This window comes from Heptranchias perlo, chromosome 19 (genome assembly GCF_035084215.1).
Source record: "Heptranchias perlo isolate sHepPer1 chromosome 19, sHepPer1.hap1, whole genome shotgun sequence".
In the NCBI taxonomy this organism is placed as follows: domain Eukaryota; kingdom Metazoa; phylum Chordata; class Chondrichthyes; order Hexanchiformes; family Hexanchidae; genus Heptranchias; species Heptranchias perlo.
Window position 1 is genome coordinate 10496055 of NC_090343.1, and position 19503 is coordinate 10515557.

At 42.8% G+C, this 19503-nt stretch overlaps 1 protein-coding gene across 1 annotated transcript in view; it reads left to right on the forward strand.

The window, feature by feature from the left end:
- Positions 1 to 4934: 4934 nt before the first annotated feature.
- The window catches only part of actr5 (actin related protein 5), a 37500-nt gene continuing 22931 nt past the window's right edge, over positions 4935 to 19503 (forward strand). The window contains exons 1-3 of the mRNA XM_068000306.1: positions 4935 to 5371; positions 10034 to 10257; positions 11760 to 11929. Of these exons, the coding sequence (XP_067856407.1) occupies positions 5003 to 5371; positions 10034 to 10257; positions 11760 to 11929 (763 nt within the window). The 5' untranslated portion in view covers positions 4935 to 5002. The remainder of the gene's footprint in view (positions 5372 to 10033; positions 10258 to 11759; positions 11930 to 19503) is intronic.

Consider the following 19503-nt stretch of genomic DNA (forward strand, 5'->3'; position numbering starts at 1 on the left):
GTCCAAGTTATTCTATTTTGTGCTGGTTAGATTTTTTTGAAAAACTGTCAAAATATTTTTTTCTCTCTGTCCACGTGTTGCCTTTTATTCCTGTGGTATATTATCATTTGCAGAAAAAGCTCACCAACCTACCTTATTTCACTATTATGTGAGGAAAGTTCTTTAATTTCCTTTTTGGAAAGGGGCTAACATTTCCTGCGATGCTGGTATTTCATTACATTACCTTGAATATATTGTTTTTCAATACAATCTTTCCGACCGAAGGATTTTTTTCAGATTAAAGACTTAATCAAGTGGGCAGGCTGGGGGATTTAGATCCGTGAAATTTTGAATTGTCACAAAACCCTTCATTGATTCTGTCAAATAGAAAAAATATACCATTAAACTAATTTAGGAGAGTGAGCCTGAAAAGTCCTATGTTCCTCTGAAATTGTGTTGCATGTATGGACAGTGTTTATTTATATATAACTTGCGTTGAATATATAAACTGTGTTGTGTATACAGTATAGAAGTTTATTGTATATATGAATTGTGCTTCTCACTATATTTGAGATTGTTTTTACAAGTGTTAATGATCATCATGTATTTTTAGGTAGGAACTGAAGTTTCCGATTCCTTATTGTCAATCCTCGCATCTTCAAAGATAAAGTCATTTTTTTTGGCGTTCTTTTGCGTTCAAGGCTGTGTCTCCAGAAGGAGTCGCTGCAGCTCCAAATATTTTTTTTAAAATGACACTGTTAGTGAACCGGTGGAACCTTCGCTTTCACTGCGCAGAAAGCCAGGTACTCAATACACTCCTCTCTACTCTAGCAAGCCTGTTCATACACTTATAAGCACAATAATTGCTGGAGTGTTTGGACACATACCTGCTCCTATTTTGTTTAATTCTAATCCTAAGGCAAGGCTCGAACCTGTGGAGTTGAGAAACTATTAATCTGAAGCGCTAACCACTACTCCATCGGCTGCCTTAAGCAAAGACCCTCCTCTGCATGAATCCAGTAGCGTCTAATCTCAGGCGGTCGCAATTCCCTTCTATTTGTAACTTACTCAGTCTGCAAGTTAGCATCTGTACTAATCCCAGAACGTCAATTTTAAAAAAATGATCTTTTAATTTCATAATATCTCTCACCGCCAAATATCTGAGATTTTACTGATTTTTTTCAGATAGACTTGCAATGGTTTCCAGATTATTTTTTAGATGCGGTTATTGGAAAGTTACCAACTTTATCCAGCAATTACAGTTTATTTCATGTCTGGCACTTGGCACCAATACCATCCTCTGATATATGAGCCTCCTCTCGCTCCCAGAAGAACATAATAATTTATTTCATGGTCATTCATCTCAGATTAATAATCAACCAGTGACATTACTTCTTATGACGGAGGTACGTGGAGCTTCTTTGAGGGTGTGAGTGGCTGCACGCTGAAATACCTGGTGATTGGAGCCAAGTTCATCCACTAAGGCAGACTTTGGTAAATGGATACCTGAGCCAGTCGTGTCCGCAGTACTCCAGATTGCTGTTGATGACTGACCAGCCAGTCTACTTATTAATGGAAATAAAAAACAGAAAAAGCTGGAAAAACGGCAGCAGTCAACGGCCTAGAAATGGCGAGAAACTGGAAAGTACTGCAGTACAAAGGGATCTGGGGGTCCTAGTGCAAGAAAATCAAAAAGTTAGTATGCAGGTGCAGCAGGTGATCAAGAAGGCCAACGGAATGTTGGCTTTTATTGCTAGGGGGATAGAATATAAAAACAGGGAGGTATTGCTGCAGTTATATAAGGTATTGGTGAGACCGCACCTGGAATACTGCATACAGTTTTGGTGTCCATACTTAAGAAAAGATATACTTGCTCTCGAGGCAGTACAAAGAAGGTTCACTCGGTTAGTCCCGGGGATGAGGGGGTGGACATATGAGGAGAGGTTGAGTAGATTGGGACTCTACTCATTGGAGTTCAGAAGAATGAGAGGCGATCTTATTGAAACATATAAGATTGTGAAGGGACTTGATCGGGTGGATGCGGTAAGGATGTTCCCAAAGATGGGTAAAACTAGAACAAGGGGGCATAATCTTAGAATAAGGGGCTGCTCTTTCAAAACTGAGATGAGGAGAAACTTCTTCACTCAGAGGGTGGTAGGTCTGTGGAATTTGCTGCCCCAGGAAGCTGTGGCAGCTACATCATTAAATAAATTTAAAACAGAAATAGACAGTTTCCTAGAAGTAAAGGGAATTAGGGGTTACGGGGACCGGGCAGGAAATTGGACATGAATTTAGATTTGAGGTTAGGATCAGATCAGCCATGATCTTATTGAATGGCGGAGCAGGCTCGAGGGGCCGATTGGCCTACTGCTCCTATTTCTTATGTTCTTATGTTCTTAAATTGGGCTGCATAGAGCCTGTTTTTCGAGTTCCCAAAATGGTGGGCTGGAAGGCACAAGTGCATTTCCGACCAGAAGTGCGCCGCCAGCATATTGGGTAAGGACGAACAAGTCCTTTACCCATGCCTGAAGCACTGGAATTCCCTCTTCGCCTCTCCACCTCTTTCTCTTCCTTTAAGACGCTCTTTAAATCCTACTTCTTTGACCAAGCTTTTGGTCACCTGTCCTGATATCCCCTTATGTATCCCCTGGGCAAACAAGGGGCCTAACATCTGCGTGACGTGCCCGCTGCAAGAATGGCTTGCCCTGAGGCAGCCAGCGCCATCGCAAAAGGAAGTCAGGGTTGCACAAGAAGCCAGAATTGAAGGAGCACCGAGTTCTTGGAGGGTTGTTGGGCTCGAGGAGGTTTCAGAGATAGAGAGGGGCAATAGGTATAAGGCACTCATGGAACATAGAAAGTAAACAGAAACAGTATTTTAAAGTATGCCAGGGCAGTAGGACAGGAGGGTTTAGGTTTAGAATTGTTATGGACAAGTTTAAGACATATACCAGGAAATATTTCTTTACATTGAAGTGCATTGCTGGGAAGATTAGCTGAGGCACATATTTATGAAATAAAAACAGAAGATGCTGGAAATACTCAGCAAGTCAGGCAGCATCTGTGGAGAAAGAAACAGAGTTTCAGGTCGATGACCCTTCGTCAGAACTCACATATTCAAGAAGCAGCTAGATGCTTAAATGGGAAGACAGTGGAGTTGTTATTCAGGAAAGAACTAACACTTGTATCGCACATTTCATGTCCTCAGTATATCCCAAAGTGCTTCACAAACAATGAATCATTTTAAGTGTAGTACTCTTCTTTTGCAGGTAGGATGGGATTAAATGGGCAGAAGAGCCATCTGCATTCATAACTTTCTTGTGAAAAGGAATACAATTGAATCATAGAATCATAGACTCGTAGAAATTAACAGCACAGAAGGAAGCCATTCGGCCCATCGTGTCCATGCCGGCCGAAAAAGAGCTATCCAGCCTAATCCCACTTTCCAGCTCTTGGCCCGTAGCCCTGTAGGTTACAGCACTTCAAGTGTATATCAAAGTACTTTTTAAATGCGATGAGGGTTTCTGCCTCTACCACCCTTTCAGGCAGTGAGTTCCAGATCCCCACCACCATCTGGGTGAAAAAATTTCTCAACTCCCCTCTAATCTTTCTACCAATCATTTTAATCTATGCCCCTGATTATTGACCTCTCTGCTAAGGGAAATAGGCCCTTCCTATCCACTCTATCTAGGCCCCTCATAATTTTATACACCTCAATTAAATCTCCCCTCAAACTCCTCTGTTCCAAACAAAACAACTCCAGCCTATCCAATCTTTCCTCATAGCTAAAATTCTCCAGTCCTGGCAACACCCCCGTAAATCTCCTCTGTACCCTCTCCAGTGCAATCACATCTTTCCTGTAATGTGGTGACCAGAACTGTATGCAGTACTCTAGCTGTGGCCTAACTAGTGTTTTATACAGTTCTAGCATTACCCCCCTGCTCTTATATTCTATGCCTCGGCTAACAAAGGAAAGTATTCCATATGCCTTCTTAACCACCTTATCTACTTGTCCTGCTACCTTCAGGGATCTGTGGACATGCACTCCAGGGTCCCTCTGTTCCTCTACACTTCTTAGTATCCTACCATCTATTGTGTGTTCCCTTGCCTTGTTTGCCCTCCCCAAATGCATTAACTCACACTTCTCTGGATTGAATTCCATTTGCCACTTTTCTGCCCACCTGACTAGTCCATTGGTATCTTCCTGCAATCTACAGCTTTCTTCCTCACTAATCAACCACATGGCCAATTTTTGTATCATCTGCAAACTTCTTAATCATTTAAGTCTAAATTATTGATATATACCACAAAAAGCAAGGGACCTAGTAATGAGCCCTACAGAACCCTACTGGAAACAGCCTTCCAGTCACAAAAACACCTGTCGACTATTACCCTTTGCTTCCTGCCACTGAGCCAATTTTGGATCCAACTTGCCACTTTCCCTTGGATCCCATGGGCTTTTACTTTTAAATGAAGACATTTATTTTTTTAAGTTATTCATTAACAATAGTATCTTTGAATTAATCCTATGGTTTAATTTCCGAGCAGAAATGCTGGTGTGTTGTATGCATAAATTGTGTTATAAGTATGGAACTCTGATGTATGTAGAAATTATGTTGTGTGTATAAATTGTGTTGTTTATGGTGTTGAATATATAGTGTGTTGGATATATGAAATAGCATTGTACATGATAAATTGTACATAGAAATAGATTTTCGTTAGGTAAGGGTATCAAAGGAAACGAGTAAATGGAGTTGAAGTGCAGATTAGTCATGATCTAATAGAATGGCTGGATGGCCTACTCCTGTTCCTATGAAATTGTGCTGCATGTATAGACTGTGTTGTGTATACAGTATAAAAGTTTATGTGTATAATGAATTGTGTTTCACACTATATTTGAAATTGTTTTGTTTTTACAAGTATTAATGATCCATCACATTGTATATTTTTAGGTAGGAACTGAAGTTTCCGGTCCTTATGGTCAGTCCTCGCGTTGTAGACGGGTTGTTTTTGTGGGTGGACTAAGATGGCGGCGGCCATGAGCACCGATGTTTTCCATTTTCGGGACCCGAAGCCGGTGGCCGACCCGATATTCGAGTTCAGGGAGGCCCATGGAGCCAGTCCGGGCCAGGTGCCTCTGGTGGTGGATAACGGATCTTTCCAGTGCCGGGTGGGTTGGGCCCTGGACGATAAGCCGCGGCTTCAGTTTAAGAACGTTACGGCCCGGAGCCGCGGCGCTTCCCGCAGTGACACCCAGGTCGGCAACGATATCCGAAACTTGGAGGTGGTTCGCTGGCTGCTCAAGACCCAGTTCGACAAGAATGTGGTGGTGAACTTCGATATTCAGGAGCAGGTCTTTGACCACATCTTCCAGCACCTGGGCATCGCCTCTGAGGTGAAAGTCAGCACTTTGGGGGCGGGGAAGGAGCTGTGATACGACATGGCACAATAATATTTCAAACTGTGCCCTGATATGGTGAACCATGGCTCAATAACATGATAAACCACAATATAATATGATGAACCATGACACATTAATATTTCAAACTGTGACCTGATATGGTGAACCATGACTCAATAACATGATAAACCACAATATAATATGATGAACCATGACACATTAACATGACAAACTGTGACCTGATATGGTGAACCATGGCACAATAACATGATAAACCACGATATAATATGACGAACCATGACACATTAATATTTCAAACTGTGACCTGATATGGTGAACCATGACTCAATAACATGATAAACCACAATATAATATGATGAACCATGACACATTAACATGACAAACTGTGACCTGATATGGTGAACCATGGCACAATAACATGATAAACCACGATATAATATGACGAACCATGACACATTAATATTTCAAACTGTGACCTGATATGGTGAACCATGACTCAATAACATGATAAACCACGATATAATATGACGAACCATGACACATTAATATTTCAAACTGTGACCTGATATGGTGAACCATGGCACAATAACATGATAAACCACGATATAATATGATGAACCATGACACATTAATATTTCAAACTGTGACCTGATATGGTGAACCATGGCACAATAACATGAGAAACCACGATATAATATGACGAACCATGACACATTAATATTTCAAACTGTGACCTGATATGGTGAACCATGACTCAATAACATGATAAACCACGATATAATATGACGAACCATGACACATTAATATTTCAAACTGTGACCTGATATGGTGAACCATGACTCAATAACATGATAAACCACGATATAATATGATGAACCATGACACATTAATATTTCAAACTGTGACCTGATATGGTGAACCATGACTCAATAACATGATAAACCACGATATAATATGACGAACCATGACACATTAATATTTCAAACTGTGACCTGATATGGTGAACCATGACTCAATAACATGATAAACCACGATATAATATGATGAACCATGACACATTAATATTTCAAACTGTGACCTGATATGGTGAACCATGACTCAATAACATGATAAACCACGATATAATATGACGAACCATGACACATTAATATTTCAAACTGTGACCTGATATGGTGAACCATGACTCAATAACATGATAAACTGTGCCCTGATATGGTGAACCATGGCACAATAACATGATAAACCACGATATAATATGATGAACCATGGCACATTAACATTTCAAACTGTGACCTGATATGGTGAACCATGGCACAATAGCATGATAAACCACGACATAATATGATGAACCATGGCACATTAACATGACAAACTGTGACCTGATATGGTGAACCATGGCACAATAACATGATAAACCACGACATAATATGATGAACCATGGCACATTAACATGACAAACTGTGACCTGATATGGTGAACCATGGCACAATAACATGATAAACCACGATATAATATGATGAACCATGGCACATTAACATGACAAACCGTGATCTGATATGGTGAACCATGACACAATAACATGATAAACCACGACATAATATGATGAACCATGGCACATTAACATGACAAACTGACCTGATATGGTGAACCATGACACAATAACATGACAAACTGTGATATAATATGACAAACCATGGCACGTTAACATTTCAAACTGTGACCTGATATGGTGAACCATGACACAATAACATGACAAACTGTGATATAATATGATGAACCATGGCACAATATGACAAACCGTGACCTGATATGGTGAACCATGACACAATAACATGATAAACCACGACATAATATGACAAACCATGGCATGTTAACATTTCAAACTGTGCCCTGATATGGTGAACCATGACACAATAACATGATAAACCACGACATAATATGATGAACCATGGCACATTAACATGACAAACTGTGCCCTGATGTGGTGAACCATGACACAATAACATGATAAACCATGACATAATATGATGAACCATGGCACATTAATATTTCAAACTGTGACCTGATATGGTGAACCATGACTCAATAACATGATAAACCACGACATAATATGACGAACCATGGCACATTAACATGACAAACTGTGACCTGATATGGTGAACCATGACACAATAACATGATAAACCATGACATAATATGACGAAACATGGCACATTAATATGACAAACTGTGACCTGAAATGGCAAACTACGGCACAATACAACATGTCACAACACAATTACATGCTGCAGCTCAATTTAGAGGGTAGTTACGCCTTTGCTTGGCATTGCTTAGTAGTAGAATCGCCAATATTGTGATCCTGAAAATTTACTAAATTAAAAGCAAGCATCAGCATATTCCTGCTACTGCACTGTGGTCTCAGGAATTGTGGCAGTACCTTCTCAGCCCACACTATGTGGCAGAGTGACCGGCATTATAATCTCACTCTTGTATCTTCAAGCAATCCAGAAACTCTAGACTTATGTGGACTAGGTGTATACTAAGTATTAATAACAACAGCTTTCATTTCCATATTGCCTTTAATGTAAAAACAGTCCAAGGCACTTCACAATGAAAATAGATAGGGAATGTTTTTAAAGGTGGAGGGAGTTCCAGATAATAGGTGCAAGGCAACTGAAGGTACTACCACTCATGAAGAGGGTAAGAGCCACATAAGACCAGTCAGTGGACTGAAGGGTGTGGGAAGGAGTGTAAGGCTGGTGAAGGATGCAAAGATAGGGTATGAGGCCATGGAGGGATTTAGGGATGAGGATCTTATATTTAGTGTATGGGTTGGGGAGGGGTGGGGGGGAGTGAGCCAACGTAGGTTAACGAGGACGAGTATGATGGGTGAGTGAGACTCAGTGCGGGACAAAAGACAGGCAACTGAGTTATGGACAAATTGAAGTTTATGGTGAGTGGAACATGGAAGGCCAGCACGGACAGGAAGAGACAGGCAATGCTGCATAAGAGGAAGAAAGTAGTGTTGGTAATGGGTGAGATGTGGGGTTTGAAGCTCAGCTCTGGGTCAAACAACAGTAAGGTTTTTGCATAACTTGGTTTCGTCTGAGCGTGCAGCTGGAGAGGTGAATGGAGTACGTAGCAAGGGAGTGGAGTTTATGGCGGGGCCTAAGAGCAATAGCTTCATTCTCCCTGCTGTTTAATTGAAGAAAGTTGTGAATCCATTTGTTAATGGAAAGTGCTGGAATTGTGTAACAGGTCACTTTCCAACTGAAAGAAAGATCTGTTACCATTTTGGTATTGTTAACTCTTATTATCCCTTTACTGCTCCTTTGAAGAAGCTTTCTTCCATTATAGAGTGCATTGTAAGTTGTTGGATCATATTTTTGAATGCAGGCATGGGAAATTACGTGATCTGTCATGTCATAGCATCACAGTGTGTCTGCTGTTTTTCTCTTTATTTAGAAACAAAACCACACTTCAAATACTTGTAGCTGTAGCAGATACAGTGTCCCTTGTGGGTGGCGACTGATTCAGGAAGCTAGTGAATTCAGGAACAATTGTCACCTTTAAAAAGGAGCTAGATCGGAATCTATTGAAAAGCAGGAATCAGGGTTATATAGATATTTAACAATGTGCTTCTTTATTCTTCAGGGCAGTTGGGGAATTAAATTCAGGCTCCCTAAAGTAGGGGATCAACAAGCGGTGTGGGAGAGAAGTCCATTATAGGATAATCATACCTGCAGATGGGCTGAATGGATTTTTCTTGCTTTCGATTTTCATATGTTGCTGTATAGTCTTGAGCTCATTGCCAGTAGGTGTCTGACAGCTATTGAATAAAAGTTGCTAGCCCTCCATTTTGCCCTGCCTTTGGGGAAGTTCTGAGCCTCCAATCAGTCCCTCTCCTGGCAACATGGCTAAGATCAGGTACAGTTACCAAAGTGGAGCATCAGTACATTGCCTCAATTTGATTGAGATTTATAAGATGATTAAGGGACTAGATTGTGTTTGTGCAGACCGATTGTTTCAACTGACTAGGTTAAGGAGGACCAGGTGTCACTCTTACAAGTTATGTAAGGGCAGAACTAGACTAGATGTTAGGAGGTTTTTTCCCAGAGAATATTGGACCTGTGGAAGAGGTTACAGGCTCAAGCGGTGAACACTAATTTGCTGAATTCCTTTAAGCGAGAGCTGGACCTGTTTCTGGGTGGGGCAGAGATCACCTCTCCCAAGACTTGGGTATCTTGTAACGTTAATCAGGGCCAGGGTGGTTTCCTGGGCTGGTTTCGATCGTCTAATGGGTAGGAGAGGAATTTTCCTGATTTTTCCGCTGATTGGCCTGGGTTTTAATTTGGTTTTTCACCTCCCCCAGGAGATTACCTGGCTCCGGTTGGGGTGTGGAGTGTATGTATTGTGATGTACTCTGGATCACAACTGCATGGGATAGGCTGGATGGACCAGTAGGTCTTTTCCTGTCCCTCGTTTTTTGTCTGCTGTTCTCTTTCTCCCCCCCACCCACCAGTGAATAATTCTAATTGTTCCAATGGCTAGCTATCAACCTGACTCCAGCGACAGAAGGCTGCTCTTGTAAGCTCTGAAAATTGTACTAATTGATATTGTTTATATCTGTTACAGTTTTGCGTGGAGCATCCAGTGGTTTTAACAGAAGCACCATGTAATCCACTGTATTCAAGGCAGTTAATGTCTGAGCTTCTGTTCGAGTGCTACCATATTCCCAAGGTGTCGTATGGAATTGACAATGTTTACAGTTTCTGGCGCAACAACAAATCTCCCTCCACTGGATTGATCGTTTCCTCCGGATATCACTGCTCTCACATTCTGCCAGTGCTGCACGGCAGGTTTGTTAAGCATGTACATGAAAACTTTAAAAAGACATTGCACGAAAACCACTTGAGCGGTGCATTGCTCCAGATTAGGCAAAGCAATAGGTCGCGAAGTTTGGAAATCTAAAATAAAAGCTAAAAATGTGGGAAATGCATAGCAGCTCAATCAGAGTGTGAAAGGTTAATATTTCAAATGATCTCAATGTTCGCTTTCACATGCTGACTGACCAGCTATACATTTCCAGCATTAGTAGTTTTTTTTTAATTACTGAAGTTTAATGTAATCCTCTGCTTATCCTAAACAAAGTAGATAGAGTGAAACTGTTCCCATTGGCAGAAGGGTCAAGAACCAGAGGACATAGATTTAAGGTGATTGGCAAAAGAACCAAAGGTTACATGAGGAAAAACTTTTTTACGCAGCGAGTGGTTAGGATCTGGAATATGTTGCCGGGGGGTTGGTGGAGGCAGATTCAATCGTGGCTTTCAAAAGGGAACTGCTTAAATACTTGAAAGGAAAAAAAAATTTCAGGGCCACGGGGATAGGGCGGGGGAGTGGGACTAGCTGGATTGCTTTTGCATAGAGCTGGCATGGACTCGATGGGCCGAATGGCCTCCTTCCGTGCTGTAACCTTTCTATGATTCTAAGAACGAAAGAACTTGCATTTGTAAAATGTAGTCACTGTTATAATGTAGGGAAACACAGCAAGGTCCCACGAACAGATAATCAATGTACAGATAATCTGTTTTAGTGATGTTGGTTGAGGGATAAATGTTTGCCAGGACTCTGGGAGAACACCTCTACTCTTTGAATAGCGGCATGGTATCTTTTACATTCACCCGAAAGGGCAGACGGGGCCTCGGTTTAATATCTCATCCAAAAGATGGCACCTCCAACTGCACAGCACTCCCTCAGCACAGCACTGGACTGTCAGCCGAGATTATGTGCTCAATTCCTGAGGCGAGAATGCTACCACTGAGCCAAGGCCGACACCTGGATTTAAAATCGCTGTGGGGAGGGATGGATTGGGGAGTGGGCTAGAGGGGCATCTGGGAGTAAAGTGGAGTGCAAAGGGTTGAGATCCTGGCCTTTTGTAGCTTGTGCTGGACGGCTATAGAGTATGGAAGCCAGTGAGAGTGATACCAAGACCCCTGAAGGGGACACCTGGAGTCACGGGCTGGTAGTGTTGGGGCTGCAGTGAGCCCTGCAACAGATAAAGCAGAAGGGTGGCTGCGAACACTAGAAGAGAAGAAATCCAGCAGGCCCCTGCTCCTGCGGACCAGTCAGTTCACCAGAGGAGTAATGGCTGCAATTGGCCTCAGTGTCACTGGACTAGAGAGGGCAAAATCAGACAGGGTTTCTTCGCTCCTGCTCGCTACCCAGTGACGCCCTACTAGCAATTGTGTGTGTGGGGACATCCTGTAATGTTACCATTGCTCCCTTTCAATGTGTATCTTCATGAAGCTCCACATTTTCCTACTGTGCTTGTACTGATGGACGTTTCCTTTGTGAAATATAGGCTGGATGCTCATAACAGTAAAAGGATTAATGTGGGTGGAAGCCAGGCAGCATCATACATGCAGCGTCTGCTGCAGCTCAAGTACCCTGGGCATTTACCGGCTATAACGCTCAGCAGAATGGAAGAAATTCTCCACGAGCATTGCTACATTGCTGGCGACTATATAGAAGGTAATTCTGACTCTAGTTCTATCAATACATTCCTTGGGAATAAGCAACTTGGGCAGAGATTGCATCGTATAGAAGGTCAATGTCTTTATAGATAACACTTGGTCCATGTGATCTCTTGGACTGGTTTCGATTGCCTGAGTGGGTCAGAGAGGTATTTTCCAGAGTATTTTTTTCCCTTGTTGGCCCTGGGTTTTATCTCTACTTTTTTCGCCTCTCCTCAGAGATTACATGGCTGCGGGGGTAGGAATGGGGGAGGGAGGAAGTGTCTAGTCGTGATGCTCCAGCTACCATGGTGTACAGCAGGCTTGATGGACCAGCTGGTCTTTTCCTGCCTGGCAATTTCGCATGTTCGTATGTTTCAACTTCATTAATGTTGGCCGTCCTAGAAGAAGGATGTTCTGATCTGGTTTATCTTCCCTCAGACAGAATGTTCTCTTGTCAAATTGTACAACCATCCCCCAATAGCCCAGTGATGTATTGCCAAACTATAAAGGACCAGAAAGTCTTGCGTTTCGTTCCATTTTGTTCTGACGTCGCTGATTTCAGTTTGTCAGCATTGGGTTGTCAGAATTGGCGTCAGCGAGCCTGCAGCCAGGGTTCCTGCTCGTGATTGCCTCCGAGTGACCCTCCCCCCCTCCCTATCTCTGTAACCTCCTCCTGCCCCACAACTCACCAAGCTCTCTGCGCTCCTCCAATTCTTGCCTCTTACGCTTCCCTGATTTTAATCGCTCCACCATTGACGGCCATGCCTTTAGCTGCCTAGGCCCTAAGCTCTGGAATTCCCCCTCTCCTCCTTTAAGACGCTCCTTAAAACCTTCCTCTTTGACCAAGCTTGATTAAGAAGTTTGCAGATGATACAAAAATTGGCCGTGTGGTTGATAGTGAGGAGGAAAGCTGCAGACTGCAGAAAGATATCAATGGACTGGTCAGGTGGGCAGAAAAGTGGCAAACGGAATTCAATTCAGAAAAGTGTGAGGTAATGTATTTGGGGTGGGCAAACAAGGCAAGGAAGTACATAATAAATGGGAGGATACTGAGAGATATAGAGGAACAAAGGGACCCTGGAGTGCATGTCCGCAGATCCTTGAAGGTAACAGGACAGGTAGATATACGGGATACTTTCCTTTATTAGCCGAGGCATAGAATATAAGAGCAGGGAGGTTATGCTACAACTGTATAAAACATTGGTTAGGTCACAGCTTGAGTACTGCGTAGTTCTGGTCACCACATTACAGGAAAGATGTGATTGCACTAGAGAGGGTACAGAGGAGATTTACGAGGATGCTGCCAGGGCTGGACAATTTTAGATATGAGAAAAGATTGGATAGGCTGGGGTTGTTTTCTTTGGAACAAAGGAGGCTGAGGGGAGATTTAATTGAGGTATATAAAATTATGACTGGACTAGATAGATTGGATAAGAAGGACCTCTTTCCTTTGGCACAGGGGTCAGTGACCAGAGGGCACAAATTCAAAGTATTTGGTAGAAGGATTAGAGGGGAGCTGAGGAGAAATTTTTTCATCCAGAGGGTGGTGGGGGTCTGGGACTCACTGCCTGAAAGGGTGGTAGAGGCAGAAACACTCAACTCATTTAAAAAGTACTTGGATGTGCACTTGAAGTGCCGTGACCTACAGGGCTACAGACCAAGAGCTGAAAAGTGGGATTAAACTGGATGGCTCTTTTTCGGCCGGCACGAACACGATGGGCCAAATGGCCTCCTTCCGTGCCATAACTTTCTATGATGTCCTAATATCCCCTTACATGGTTCGGTGTCAAATTTTGTTTGATAATGCTCCTGTGAAGCGCCTTGGGACATTTTACTTCGTTAAAGGCGCTATGTAAACGCAAGTTGTTGTTGTTATAAAGTACACATGTGCAGATGTCGGGTGAGAACAAGATCTGGCTCAGCTGTGATGCACTGCAGGGTCGAATAGGGTTGCTGTCCATGCGTAAACATGAAGAATTTCCACGGCAGCAGAGGTTGGTGAGGTGGAGAGGAAATTGGAAACGGGGAAAAACATGGGGGACATTTTGCCATTTCTAAAAATTAAATGGCTCTAAAAAATGTTGAACTTTAACATTTCCTTGGTCTATTTCTGTTATGTTTTGAAAATGTAATTTTGTTTTAAATAATGATTTTGAGAGGTGACAGATCCTTCTTACGTGTGACATAAGGTTTTGGAGTCTTTACGATACGAAGCTGTGATCTTTTGTCTTTTTTTTAATGCTAACTTCCATCAGTTTAATTTCTTTTTAATCTGCCATGCTCAGAAATGCATCTATCATGCTAGACTTGGAACTGAAATAAAAACAGAAAATGCAGAAAATACTCAGCAGGACGGGCAGCATCTGTGGAGGGAGAAACAGAGTTAACGTTTCAGGTCGATGACCTTTCGTCAGAACTGGAAGAAGTTAGAGATTTAATAGTTTATAAGCAAGTACAGAGCCAGGCAAAGGCGGGGTGGAAAAAACAAAAGGGAAGGTCTGTGATAGGTTGGAGGGTAGGCGTGATTAAATGATAAAAGGGATGATGGTGCGAGGCAAAAGGGGGTGGTAATGGGACAAGTAAAGAAACAAAAGACAGGTCTAGAGGAGCTCTAAATGATTACATCAGAACTATTACCAGCACCCGCTGTCCAAAAAAATGGGAGCAGTGGTTATGATCTGAAATTAATGTTGAGTCCAGAAGGTGGAAAGATGAGGTGCTGTGCCTCGAGCTTCCGTTGAGCTTCATTGGAACAGTGTAGGAAGCCGAAGACAGAGTGGGAGTGAGACGGAGAATTAAAATGGCAAGCGACCGGAAGCTCAGGGTCACGCTTGCAGACTAAATGGAGGTGTTCAGCAAAGCGATTACCCAACCTACATTTCATATCCCCAATGTAGAGGAGACCGCATCGTGAGCAGCGAATACAGTATATTAAATTGAAATAAATACAAGTAAATTGCTGTTTCACCTTGAAAGAGTGTTTGGAACCCTGAATAGTGGGAATGGAGGAGGTGAAAGGGCAGGTGTAGCATCTCCTGTGCTTGCACGGGAAGGAGCCTTGGGGAGTGGGTGTTAGGGGTGATGGAAGAGTGGACCAGGATGTCGTGGCTGGAACAGTCCCTTCGGAACGTTGAGTGGGGAGGGGAAGGGAAGATGCGTTTGGTGGTGGGCTCACGCTGGAGGTGGTGGAAATAGCAAAGGATGATCCGTTGAATGTGGAGGCTGGTGGGGTGGAAGGTGAGGACAAGGGGTACTCTATCGTGGTTCTGGGAGGGTGGGGAAGGGGTGAAGGTAGAAGTACGTGAAACGGATGGACATTGTCCAGGGCTGTGGGAGTTGGTGGGCTTATAGTAGATACTGGTGGGCTGTCCCCAGAAATGGAGATAGAGAAGTCGGAGATGGACCATGTGAAGGCGAGGGAAAGGTGTAAATTGGAAGCAAAGTTGATGAAATTTTCCAGTTCGGGCCAAGAACAGGAAACGATACCGATACAGTCGTCATTGTACCGGAAAAAGAGGTGAGGGAGGGGACCTGAGTAGGACTGGAACAGAGAATATTCTATGTATCCCACAAAAAGGCAAGCATAGCTAGGACCCATACGGGTTCCCGTAGCAACACCTTTTATTTGGAGGAAGTGAGTGGAGTCAAAGGACAAGTCGTTCAAGGTAAGAACAAGTTCAGACAGGCGGAGGAGGATGGTGGTGGATGGGGACTGGCTGGGCCTCCGTTCAAGGAAGAAGCGGAGGACCCACAGGCCGTCCTGTTGGGGGATGGAGGTGTAGAGGGACTGGGCGTCTATGGTGAAAAGGAAAGCTTCGTCCTTGAAACATATCAGATATAATGTTGGCTTACTTTGTTTAGGGAGTTAGTGTTACTGAACCTTGATACACATGTGACATTGAAACCCTACCCTCTAACCACAGGATTGAGATGATTTATTGAAGAGAAAAATTAAATGATAGCTTTGCCACATCGTTTCCATTTACTGGGTAATTCATCCCGGGGTGGGTAGAGTTTCCGCTTCGGGCGCACTCGGTAATTGGCCGCAAATTGAGCCCGAAAATTGCGCCAGCTGGGATACAGTTTGAGTTTCCGCTAAAATGCATTAGCATAATCACAAACGTAAAATCTTCCATGAACCAGCGCAATCTGGCAGCTTAACAAAGTGTAATGGTTTAATTTTTTTTGCAATAAAAAATATTCATTGATGTATTTAAGAGTGGTCCTGGTGCAGTTTTATTAATACAGCTGAAAATGGATTTTGCCGCAAAAAAAAATAAGCATTTTTAATGAGTGTCCAGTCCTCCACCTGTGAGTTACCTGGTTTTAAATCACTGAAAATGACTTAAAAAATTATACTGAACCATTTACTGCTTTCATAAACCCAGAGCAATCTAGCAGAAAGTCTACCCCCATATATTTTGCATATAGTGATTTATGGTACCAATGAGCTACTGATGGAACCTTTTTTCATTGCCTTCACAGCTGTCAAGTTCTCAAGCAATGTCACAGGCATCAATCATATTGATGCTAAACACACTGCGTATTTGTCTGAGCAGTCTTTATGATATCTAAACTATTCACTTCTAAAATCATAACTTTACTGTCCAAATTCTCAGGAACAACATCAGAAGTATCCACAGTACAGCATCTTCCCAGAAAACTCAGTCTTCACACTCTAAGCTCCATCCTCAAACTGACAATCCAAAACCTTAAAAATAAATACCACTCTGTGATCCACTGTGTGTGAATTTACTTTAAGTGGGGGAGACAGTGTATTGGCTGTACATCACTTCCTTGCACTCACTCATCTATTATCATTGCCATAATGAAGTACATGATGACTGGTGACAGGATTGGCTGCACTGGATTGCCATTCCCTGGTTAGTGTACCAGCTTTCCTGCCGTAGAGTTGAGACCTTTTGGTTAGTGTTTTTTAAAGTGACCCTTTCACTCCCTGCATCTGTCTGTCTTGGCCTTATCTCATGGAGGTCAAATGCCAATTCCAACACACAGATCTTCATCTGTAATCATGGATTCAGTTACATATTATACCCTGTCGCTGGGTCTCTGCCAGAACTTAGTTACTGTTCCCATGATTCAGACACATAGAATCATAGAATCATAGAAGTTTACAACATGGAAACAGGCCCTTCGGCCCAACATGTCCATGTCGCCCAGTTTATACCACTAAGCTAGTCCCAATTGCCTGCACTTGGCCCATATCCCTCTATACCCATCTTACCCATGTAACTGTCCAAATACTTTCTAAAAGACAAAATTGTACCCGCCTCTACTACTGCCTCTGGCAGCTCGTTCCAGACACTCACCACCCTTTGAGTGAAAAAATTGCCCCTCTGGACCCTTTTGTATCTCTCCCCTCTCACCTTAAATCTATGCCCTCTCGTTATAGACTCCCCTACCTTTGGGAAAAGATTTTGACTATCTATCTTATCTATGCCCCTCATTATTTTATAGACTTCTATAAGATCACCCCTCAACCTCCTACTCTCCAGGGAAAAAAGTCTCAGTCTATCCAACCTCTCCCTATAAGTCGAACCATCAAGTCCCGGTAGCATCCTAGTAAATCTTTTCTGCACTGTTTCTAGTTTAATAATATCCTTTCTATAATAGGGTGACCAGAACTGTACACAGTATTCCAAGTGTGGCCTTACTAATGTCTTGTACAACTTCAACAAGACATCCCAACTCCTGTATTCAATGTTCTGACCAATGAAACCAAGCATGCTGAATGCCTTCTTCACCACCCTATCCACCTGTGACTCCACTTTCAAGGAGCTATGAACCTGTACTCCTAGATCTCTTTGTTCTATAACTCTCCCCAACGCCCTACCATTAACGGAGTAGGTCCTGGCCCGATTCGATCTCCCAAAATGCATCACCTCACATTTATCTAAATTAAACTCCATCTGCCATTCATCGGCCCACTGGCCCAATTTATCAAGATCCCATTGCAATCCTAGATAACCTTCTTCACTGTCCACAATGCCACCAATCTTGGTGTCATCTGCAAACTTACTAACCATGCCTCCTAAATTCTCATCCAAATCATTAATATAAATAACAAATAACAGCGGACCCAGCACCGATCCCTGAGGCACACCGCTGGACACAGGCCTCCAGTTTGAAAAACAACCCTCTACAACCACCCTCTGTCTTCTGTCATCAATCCAATTTTGTATCCAATTGGCTACCTCACCTTGGATCCCATGAGATTTAACCTTATGTAACAACCTACCATGCGGTACCTTGTCAAATGCTTTGCTAAAGTCCATGTAGACCACGTCTACTGCACAGCCCTCATCTATCTTCTTGGTTACCCCTTCAAAAAACTCAATCAAATTCGTGAGACATGATTTTCCTCTCACAAAACCATGCTGACTGTTCCTAATCAGTCCCTGCCTCTCCAAATGCCTGTAGATCCTGTCTCTCAGAATACCCTCAAACAACTTACCCACTACAGATGTCAGGCTCACCGGTCTGTAGTTCCCAGGCTTTTCCCTGCCGCCCTTCTTAAAAAAAGGCACAACATTTGCTACCCTCCAATCTTCAGGCACCTCACCTGTAGCGGTGGATGATTCAAATATCTCTGCTAGGGGACCCGCAATTTCCTCCCTAACCTCCCATAACGTCCTGGGATACATTTCATCAGGTCCCGGAGATTTATCTACCTTGATGAGCGTTAAGACTTCCAGCACCTCCCTCTCTGTAATATGTCCACTCCTCAAGACATCACTATTTATTTCCCCAAGTTCCCTAACATCCATGCCTTTCTCAACCGTAAATACCGATGTGAAATATTAATTTAGGATCTCACCCATCTCTTGTGGTTCCGAACATAGATGACCTTGTTGATCCTTAAGAGGCCCTACTCTCTCCCTAGTTACTCTTTTGCCCTTTATGTATTTGTAGAAGCTCTTTGGATTCTCCTTTGCCTTATCTGCCAAAGCAATCTCATGTCCCCTTTTTGCCCTCCTGATTTCTCTCTTAACTCTACTCCGGCAATCTCTATACTCTTCAAGGGATCCACTTGATCCCAGCTGTCTATGCATGTCATATGCCTTCTTCTTCTTTTTGACTAGGGCCTCAATCTCCTGTGTCATCCAAGGTTCCCTACTTCTACCAGCCTTGCCCTTCACTTTATAAGGAATCTGCTGATAGGTTTTACCCATGTGCTAGCAATTAGAGCAGAGACTTCTGTCTACCCTGGGTTGGGTTAGTACCCCATGTCAATCCGAGGCTAAAGGCATGAGGTAAATCATGAGGTAATTGGTATAGCTCTGCAACCAAAATAGTAAGTGTGTACAGAAATGGTGAGAAGCTAAGTGAAAATATTAGTGTTCAGTATAAATCTGTAAATGATTGCACTGTACATATATAAATAGCACATGTGATAGACACCTTGCAACTACCGTAACTGATTTAGTTAGGTCAAAGATGTGGCCGGTGAAGTTTGTGAATTATGTGGCCATGCTGCTCTGAAGCTTATTTTCCGTAAACCATTGATCGCCAGTGTGCGTTCTTTACACTCCGTCACACAAGGAAAGAGAATTTTCTATAAGCTTAAAA